This window comes from Capsella rubella, unplaced genomic scaffold, assembly GCF_000375325.1.
Source record: "Capsella rubella cultivar Monte Gargano unplaced genomic scaffold, Caprub1_0 scaffold_2, whole genome shotgun sequence".
In the NCBI taxonomy this organism is placed as follows: Eukaryota; Viridiplantae; Streptophyta; class Magnoliopsida; order Brassicales; family Brassicaceae; genus Capsella; species Capsella rubella.
The window spans coordinates 4542722-4552643 of record NW_006238922.1 but is presented as its reverse complement, the minus strand read 5'-3'; the positions used below and the strand labels follow the sequence as shown (position 1 = coordinate 4552643).

The window sequence follows — 9922 nt, the reverse complement described above, 5'->3', positions numbered from 1 at the left end:
ATATGAATAAATTTTCACTAAAATATCGTTTGTTTTTGAAAATATTCACTCTAGTGTGACCATCTAGAAACCTCACGCTCTGACTGCATGGAATGTAAGAATATACAATTATATAAATTTTACTAATTCACCACAATGTCATATAAATGTAAACCTTATACTTGGAAAGCACTTTTTAATTGCCGATTTAAGGTTGGTGTTAATATTATATAACTCTCACATATAAATTGCTTATTTTACAATTCAGATTTGGAGTCATTTTAGTTTTTTTTTCTTTAATAATATGTTGTGATCAGTCTATTTATTTAGTCAAATCTAATACAAAGAATGTTTTAGTCACATATATATTTAGTAGATATATATTTGATGCTAGTCAAATACTAACAAAGTATTATTTATGATAATAGAATTCTTTATTAAGATTGTTAGTAAATATGGAAGATTCATTTATAGTAAAATATAATAAAAATAATTTTGACTATGACTCTATGCGAGTAAGAGTCCTCATATAAATAGAGGTTTTGGTGAATATAACTAAAACATATAACACATATATATTTCAAAATTAGCAAGAATTCTTTAAAACAGAAATGATAAGTATCTCAAAAACTATTGTTCCTTTTTTTCTTGTAGTAATATTGATAATTTCGATGTCGAAGAATGATGTTTTGGCCTTCGCAGGTATGTTGTTTCTTACAAAATAGCTATTTTTTAGTCCATAAAACAGTTTTGTATAAATTATTGTTAACCATTTAATACCACTAGTTGAAAACATCTTTTCATGTGGATAATATTACATATGTTTTTAAAAATTTAAGGTTTTCTTAAAAATCGATATATGTCATATATAAAATCATAATGATCCCTTCTTGATTGTATATTTGAAGACCCTGGAAACTGCATTGGCATTCCTTGTGTGCGGCCTCAATTCGGAAGTCATGAATGCCAACCTGCTTGTCAAGCAAGAGGATTCAGAAATGGAGCATGTTTTATTGTTTCCTATAAAAATGTTCAATGTTGTTGTAACAATTAAGTGATACAAAACCAAAAAAAAAACCAATACTTTTTATAAGTTTTCCAACTTTAAAAAATGAAATTTTACCAAGTGCTAATAGCTCAATTGATAAAAATCTCTGGCAAAAAGCTTAGAGGATTCGAGTAGCGTTTGGGACAAGACCATATAACATGCTTTAAAAAGTAATCTAATATGTATCATATAACACATATATAACTAAAACATATAACACATATATATATATATATATATATATATATATATAACTAAAACATATAACACATATATATTTAAAAGTAGCAAGAATTCTTTAAGAAAAAAAATGATGAGTATCACAAAAACTATTGTTCCTTTTCTTCTTGTAATAATATTGATAATCTCGATGTCGAAGAATGATGTTTTGGCCTTCGCAGGTATGTTGTGTCTTACAAAATAGCTATTTTTTAGTCCATAAAATAATTTAGAATATTATTGTTAACCATTTAATACCACTAGTTGAAAATATGTTTTCATGTGGATAATATTACATATGTTTTTAATATGAGGAATTATGTTATTATTTTGCCGATTTAAATCAATCGTAAGCAACTCTCATGTGCTATGCCGATTTAAATCAATCGTAAGCAACTCTCATGTGCTATAGAGAGTGAGTTAGTTTCCTAATTATCTACGTGCAAGCTCGTTCATCATAATATGATTTAAATCACGGAAGTACATTGTCAAATAAATTAATTTTATATTAACTATTGCATTTAAAATCAAAAACTAACCAAACAAATAACGAAAACATATTTATATAATTTTCCATGTTTTTGAGTTGAGAAATTATTATTATTTTTGTTTTGGTCAAAAGAGTTGATAAATTATTTAATATTAATTTTTGCATATAAAACGGCAGCTAAAACCAAGCCAATTACAGAAATGTTTTTGATATAAGAACTAAAATTAAAAGTAAATGGGAACTCCCTTACTACTTTTATGCATTTACTTTTATAAAACCAAACCAAATATGTATATAATATGATTGATTTTACATGTTTTTCTTCGAGGTTTACCTATATTCAAACAATAAAGTACAAAACTAACATGTATTAAATTATTCATAATATAACATCTTGCTTTTACAAAACCAATTTACAAAATTAAGTCTTTTATATAGGAATTATTAAAAATTTATCATATAATATCTAATTGATATACATAAAATAAAACAGCATATCAAAACTTTTTTAAAAAATATAATATATATACAAATTTTTGTATAACTGATTAAAATTTAACCCGTGTTGTAGTACCATTCTACTCTATCTATTATTAATTTAGTAGATAATTTTATTTTTTAGTTATTAATTTTTAAACATAAATAGAAATTACAGTTCTCCTTTTTCCATCAATTTATTCACATGATGCATTATATACAAAATTATATCTAACATATGCAAATAGATTTCTATATATCCCTAGCGTATAATAAAAATAAACCAATAGATTCCTTTTTTCTTTTCCTTTTTTATAATTCAGGTTTTGGTAAGTTCCCTTATTTTGTTTTAATTAGACAAATTTACTTATCTAGGGTTTACCTTTTTCTCCGCAGGATCTATCTATATATATACAGTTATACACCACAACTCATTATCTCATTACTTTGTTAATCTGTTTGCATTGATCGAGTAAAATTTTTCTTTCTCATTCACTTTACTGAATCTCCTTTGTCGAGACAGAGCCATGTCGTTGAAACCTAGCACCAAGACAGAGTCCCGCCGGAACCAGTACAAAGTTGTGGTGGATGCGGAGGAGGGACGACGGAGGAGAGAAGACAACATGGTTGAGGTTCGTAAAATCAAACGTGAGGAGAGTCTGATGAAGAAGAGACGTGAAGCTGTTAATGAGTTGTCGTGTTCGGTCGATACCAAGTTGGACACTTTGCAAGACATGGTCTCTGGGGTTTGGTCGGATGATATTGCCTTGCAGCTCAAGTCAGCTATTCAGGTAAGGAAGCTTGTATCTATCCAGAGAAACCCTCCAACTGATGAAGTGATAGGTTCAGGAGTTGTTCCTAGGTTAGTTGAGTTTCTTAAGAAAGAAGATAACCCTAATATTCAATTAGAAGCAGCTTGGGCTCTAACAAACATTGCATCAGGAACATCTTATCACACAAAGGTTGTAGTAGATCACAATGCTGTTCCAATATTTGTTCAGCTTCTTGCTTCTTCTCCAAGCGTTGATGTCCGTGAACAAGCTGTATGGGCGTTAGGTAACGTTGCTGGTGATTCTCCGCAGTACCGTGAGTATGTTCTTACATGTGGAGCTCTTGGTCCGCTTCTCAATCAGCTTAATGAGCATACCACATTGTCTATGCTTAGAGAAGTCACATGGACATTGTCAAACTTGTGTCGTGGTGGCCTGGTGAATCCCGCGGCGCTTCAAGCCCTTGAACTATTACTTCATTCTACTGATAAACAAGTCTTGGCAGATGCTTGTTGGGCACTCAATTACATCACTAGGTAAGTAATGAAACAATCCAGAGTGTCATCGAGGCCGGTGTTGTTCCAAGACTTGTTGATCTTCTCCTGCATCCTTCTACATCTGTGATAATTCCTGCGCTTCGCGCGGTTGGTAATATAGTTACCGGAGATGATATACAAACACAGTTTGTGATCAATAGTGGTGCTTTGCCTTGTCTTGGCAATCTTCTAACGCAAAACAATAAGAAAAGCATTAGAAAGGAAGCTTGTTGGATGATTTCGAATATCACAGCGGGAACACAAGAACAGATCCAGATGGTAATAGAGGCTAATCTGATTCCCTCATTGGTCAATCTGCTTCAGTGCCGTGAATTCGACATTAAGAAAGAAGCTGCATGGGCAATTTCAAATGTAACTTCAGGTTCTCATGATCAAATCAAATACCTTGTAGAGCAAGGATGTATAAACCCGTTGTGTGGTCTCCTAGGATGTTCAGATCCAGAAATCATCATTGTCTGTCTTAAAGCATTGGAAAACATTTTGAAAGTGGGAGAGGAAGAGAAGAACATGGGCAATAATAATGCAGGGGACATGAACCATTACGCTGTGCTGATTGAGGAAGCAGGAGGGCTAGACAAGATGGAGGACTTAGAAAACCATGACAACAGTGAGATCTATGACAAGGCTGTAAAAATTATGGAGACATACTGGCTTGAAGAGGATGATGAGGCAGTACAACAATCTCTCTCTCGTTTTGGTGACTTTAAACTTGTTTAAGATCTCTGTCTGTATTACAACATCTTGTTTCATGTATCTTGAATTCTCTTTCTTGTTGTTGTAGTCAATGCGCAAAGTAACTTGAATCGTGGCGATAAATCTTGTAATGGTTTTACTTTCAATAAAGATGAACAAATGAGTCTAACCACAGCGATTACACCGATAACACGAAGGTTAAACACATTCCTAAATGCAATGGTACAGTTAAAACCATACAAACAAACGCAATTGACTGCATCTTACTCGTTAACATCCTGATTAAAAGCGAAAAACAAAGTGTTTCAACAAGAATTGTATGAATCACGACCATGACTAATCTAAAACAAACATCTAGTGTTAAGAATAGATTGATATATTTCAAACTAAGAACAACAAAAGAAGTAGTGTATATATATAATAAATATATAGTTATAAATACATGACAGTCTACGCAAATTTGAAAAGAATAAAACATTTTTTTTCCTTCAGGAAGCCACAAAGAATAGAGAGTAAACACTTACATTGTTATACATGAAGTAGTAAACACTTTCTTCTTAAGCCACTACTGCTCTCTTTCCTTTGCTGCTTTTGGTATTTTCTTTTTTCTTTCTCGAAATGCCTGTGATTGGATGACCCAGAGGACCTGACCATGTCTGGACTTGTGTTGGTGGTTCGTCTTTGGAAAAATTGAAAGAAGAGGAGGTGAAGGATGGGACCATGTCTCGTGGGACAAATGTCGGGTCTATATGCTGTGAGGCACCCAATGGTACCCCCATTGCTCCACCATCTTGGTGTGGTGGCGGAAACTTCTCGCTCTTGCTCTTTGCGTTTGCGTGTGTAATTAATCTCCTTCTCTGCTTTTGAGAGTAAAAAGATAGAAAATGTGATGTAAATAATATGAATCAGTCTGTGTGTGTATGTAGATATGACAGAAGCAGAACATTAGTTAAGATTTCACTGTCCTAGAAGCATAAGTATTGATGGTATAAACTCATTATTTAGCTCACTTCAGATAGACAACAGCCTAAATGCACAAGTATATACACCAAAACCTATCTATAACAACAGTACTTGCCTAGAAGTAATCTGATTCAAGTTACAGGAATAAATGTAGAAACTAAGAGACGTTATTGAATAGAAAGCAGTTGGGAGGGACATACATCGACATTTGACTGAAGTTCTGCATTAGCTTCAGGAGCTGGAAGTGCTCGACTTGAACGATCTCTGTGCCGATTCTTCCTTGCACCATCCCCTTGGGCTTTACTAGCAGCTCTTTGTCTGAACAAAAGAAAACTTTTAGTCGATGCATGCTAACAAATACAGTAAAAAATAGATACAATTACTGGTTGACTCAACAATAATATCTGAAACTCAAAAATAAATGTGTTTCATTACACTCTATCTGGATGGTCACAAGTCACAACTTCTATCTAGCCAAAGTCGGAGCCTCAACCAGTACATGGTATGAGTAGAACAACTCACTTTTAAGAAAATCGAGAGGCGCAACCAAAATACGAAGTGGGACATGTTTTGGTTCATTACTGCCAAGAAATAGTCTATAGAGTAAACGCTACCCTGCTTTTCAGTATATCAATCATTATTTGAGTGGAGTAAACCAAAATATAACAATTTGCATCTTCAGCAAAAGTCATGTTAAGATACATATATGCTTAACATGAATAATCAATCATATTTGCATGACATTCATGCTGAAAGAATTGCAAATGTATTTCTACTGTCATTAGAAACAGACGCTATCAATTGAGGTTAGAGATGATTAAAACATTATAGAGAAAAATGTTACTAACCTTCGAGTTTCTTCATCCCGTCGCTTTGCATCCATTTCTTTGCTTGGGGGATACTTTGGCAGATCAGCAGGTTCACAGGCAAGTGGATCGCTTGTAAAGAACTGGAATAGAAAAATTTCAGAGTAAACTGATTCAAACCTGCTCCGCATAATCAGGCAAGTTCATGTTAAGCAGCAGCAAAATCAAACCCAAGTAACTTACTTCACTTTTTAAAGCAGCAGTTGCAGTTTGTCGGTCTTCTGGTTCTATTGAAAGAAGGGTGTCAATTAGTGGAAGAGATGATGGTGGGAAGTCTTTAAATGTGTCTCTTATGCTTCTTTTGTATGGTTCACGGGGTTTGTATATGGCTCCATGTGTAAATTTTCCTTTTTTCCAATAGTCCTCTGATGGTGAACCACAGAGCTTGTAAATCTTGTGGAGCTGCTCAACCTATTTCATGATGAACATAAGCATGTAGAGTCGGTAAGTAACTTTTCAGCCTGCCGAACTCTCCCATAACATATCTAGTTTCTATAAACCAGTAAAGAAAAAAAGGTAAAAAGATTCATGATAAAGTTCAAAGTGCAGTGCAGGCTAATAAAAGTTGGCAATGCACACTGTGGGTTTACTTTTTGCTCAAAACCATCGTGAGCAAGTGCCAGTTTTCAACAAAACTACCCATGGAACAACTCTAGTTACATACAGAGAAGAGTGTTAATTTGGAATCTAATATGTTCAAGGAAAACCTACTGTTTATCTGTGTATGTCTGTGAGTGTCCATGCATCAAAGCAGATTTCAAATAGTTTTAAGAAACAGATACTAGAGAAATAGGAAACAGAATTTTATTGACAGAGATATTAAGATGATGAATTGACCAGATACCTCTGTCCGACCAGGCATAATAGGTCTTCCCGCCAAAAGCTCAGCTAAAATACAGCCGGCACTCCAAAGATCAATACCTACACCATAATCAGTAGCCCCAAGCAGAAGCTCTGGAGCTCGATACCATAATGTGACCACTCTACTTGTCATTGGCCGCTTGTGATTTGGATCAAAAATTGTTGCCAGTCCAAAATCAGCAATTTTGAGGACCCCACCATCATCAATAAGAAGATTTGATCCTTTGATGTCACGATGAAGCACACCACGACTATGGCAATGCTCCAAACCAGATATCAGTTGACGCATTAAACATTTAACCTTCAAAACGAGTAATCTGATCTTAGCAAGAGACCAAAATGACCTTATATATGCAGAGGAATTTTAAAAAGATACTAAAAATAGCCTATAAAAATTTAGATACTGTAGGCCTAACCTCTGGTTCTGCGAACTTAACAACAGGACTTGAAGCAAGACCAGCCAAATCATGATCCATGTATTGAAATACAAGGTACAAGCTACACGACATCCTTGACGTAACCAAACCTTCCAACTTCACAACATTAGGATGATCAAGTCTCCGCAACACAAGAATCTCTCTTGCCATAAACTTCACACTCTCTGGCTCCAAATTGTCAAACCGAACCTTTTTCAACGCAACTATTTTACCAGTCAACATATCCTTTGCTTTGTACACATTACTGTATGTCCCTTGTCCAATCTACAACACCGAAAAAAGATATCCAATTGAGAAACTTCAACAAAACACCAAAACAAAGTACACAATAGAGTGGACTAGTGAAGTCCAAACCAATCACCTTATCGATTTTCTCAAAAGTATCAGCCTTTCTTGGAACCCAACCACTTAAAGCTTCACCACAAGCATCAGAAAGCCAAGAAGGCCAACCAGCAGCAACCTGTTCACCACGCCAATGCTTCGAAGGATTACTCAACCGTGGATTCGGCTTTGCCGACCTTCTCCTCTCTCCTTTCGATTTCCTCTCTTTATCACCATTCTCCTCTTTAACAATCTCATCATTCTTCTTCTCTACTTCAACAACAGCTCCATTACTCTTACTCACTTGAACACCACTCTCTCCTACTACTACTCCACTAGCTGCTGCTTTAGAGCTCTTAGGTTCAGATGAACTCGCCTCTCGGCCAAATACACAACCCATAACTTAACCAATCAATCTAAGCTTCATTTCTCACCATTTTCATCTACAAGAAACCATCAAGAACTATATAAGATACTAAGAAGAAGCTCAAAAACAAGAAAATGAAGTCGATCTGACATTACTTTGTTCGAATCGAAGTAAACAAAACCCTAATTTATGATTCTGAACTCCATTGAAGCTCAAATTTGCGCCGGCGATGAAAAAAAAGTAGGTAGAAGTTGAAATCAGAAAACTTCGTTTCAAGAATCTGATTGAGAGCTCTGAAGCTTGAAGCTTTGCTGAGAGAGAGAGGACGAGCGAAGAGGAGAAGTAGGACGAGCGTTTTTTTCGGCGGACCGGATTTCTCCGTTCCGCATCCGACCGGGACGCATCGCCGGCCCCCATCCGCTTCCCTTTTTTTGTTCTTCTTAATATATAAGTGAAGATGACCAAGAAAGAGGAAGACAGATCTCTTCAGAGTCAAACCCCATGGTTTATTTAATTAAAAAAATATAAATGGTAGCTAATTGTTTTTTTTTTAATAATTACTATTGCTAAATTTTCTTACTAATTATAATTAAAATAAAAAATAACATATTGCACAATGTATAATTCACAGTTCAAAAATAAAATAAAATAATAATAATAATAAAAGAAATATTCTAAAATAACATCATTTAAGTTTTACTTCTACATATACCACACACTCCTTAATTTGATATCAATATAATTAATTATTAAAACAAAAGACTAATATACCCTTAAATACAAACTTAAAAGATATGTAGTTTCAATGATTCGCTCTTTATCTTCACCGATTTTTATTATCATCGGGGAAATTCTCCATTATTGTCGAAGTCACAGTCTCCATAATCTCCGACGAGTTCTAACGTCTCTCTAATGTCGTCGATTATCGTTGTCGTTTGTCTCCGATTGTCTACGCCATTGTTCGTCTCGGGTTGTTCGTGTCATTCCTCTCCCTCTTCTTTTGAGTAGTGAATCGATTGTGCTTTGATTAGTGAATCGATTCTTCTTAATCGGTTTGCTTTGATAAGTTTTCTGAGTAGTGAATCAGTTGTTCTTTGATTAGTTCTCGTAGTAGTTAATTGTTCTCCGTAATCGGTTTTGCTTTCATTATAGTTTAGAGTTTTGAATCGATTATGCTTAATCGTTTTTTATTTGATTAGTGTTGGGTGTAGTGAAACGACTATGTTCAATCGAAAATAGATTTTGCTTTGATGGAGTATGAACCAGCTTGGTCGAATAAACGTTGCAGATCCAAATTTGTAAGGTGATTTCACATTTGATTTAGTGTTTAACGAACTGAGAGATATGGTACAATTGCATTTGTGTATCTCACGCTTTAGTTGTTTGAATCTTGTCAGTATAATTGAGTTATATTCAGCTTGTGGGGACTGAAAATAAAATGATAGTGGAACCTGAGATTTTACAATCAATTGGAACAATGGAGGATCTCTTTGTGGAGTTGATGATAATATCATGTATAAGGTTTTAGCAAAGATGGTGATTGAAGTTCTTAAACTCGATTGTTTAGTCATTGCTATCAAACTTAGTCGTGGACTTCCTCTAATGATGAAGAGGTTAGCATAAGGTTCTTTACCGGTGTATATGAAGAATGATTGTCAAGTTCAGACGTTTTGTGAAGACCCTCCTGAATTGCGTGGAATCTTTCACGAAGTTCGTGAAATCCTTCCTAAATATTAATGGAACCTGAGATTGTACAATCAATTGGAATAATGGAGGATCTCTTTGTGAAGTTGATGATAATATCACGTATAAGGTTTTAGCAAAGATGGTGATTGAAGTTCTCAAACTGGATTGTTTAGTCAATGCTATCAAAC

At 34.5% G+C, this 9922-nt stretch overlaps 1 protein-coding gene and 1 pseudogene across 2 annotated transcripts; one reads left to right on the top strand and one right to left on the bottom strand.

Moving 5' to 3' along the window:
• The first annotated feature begins 2740 nt into the window (after window positions 1–2740).
• Window positions 2741–4572, top strand: LOC17895606 (annotated as a pseudogene).
• A 48-nt stretch (window positions 4573–4620) lies between these two features.
• On the bottom strand, window positions 4621–8403 carry LOC17895086 (probable serine/threonine-protein kinase At1g54610). 2 transcript variants are annotated; one of them, XM_006302010.2, is made up of 8 exons: window positions 8204–8403; window positions 7722–8124; window positions 7340–7624; window positions 6907–7224; window positions 6246–6473; window positions 6045–6145; window positions 5397–5514; window positions 4621–5093 (listed from the first exon to the last, which is right to left on the bottom strand). In XM_006302010.2, the coding sequence occupies exons 2-8, from the start codon at window positions 8079–8081 to the stop codon at window positions 4791–4793; spliced, it is 1713 nt and encodes a 570-aa protein (XP_006302072.1). In that variant the 5' UTR covers window positions 8082–8124; window positions 8204–8403; the 3' UTR covers window positions 4621–4790. The 2 variants fall into 2 exon arrangements, with proteins under 2 accessions (XP_006302072.1, XP_006302071.1); XM_006302009.2 differs by having other exon boundaries at window positions 4621–5090.
• Between the last annotated feature and the right edge of the window lie 1519 nt (window positions 8404–9922).

Coding starts and splice junctions, on each gene's coding strand:
- LOC17895086 (XM_006302010.2), bottom strand. CDS start 8,081: ATGGGTTGTGTATTTGGCCGAGAGGCGAGTTCATCTGAACCTAAGAGC. Junction 7,625..7,721: donor CTTTTGAGAAAATCGATAAG/GTGATTGGTTTG, acceptor TCGGTGTTGTAG/ATTGGACAAGGGACATACAG. Junction 6,474..6,906: donor TTATGCCTGGTCGGACAGAG/GTATCTGGTCAA, acceptor ATCATGAAATAG/GTTGAGCAGCTCCACAAGAT.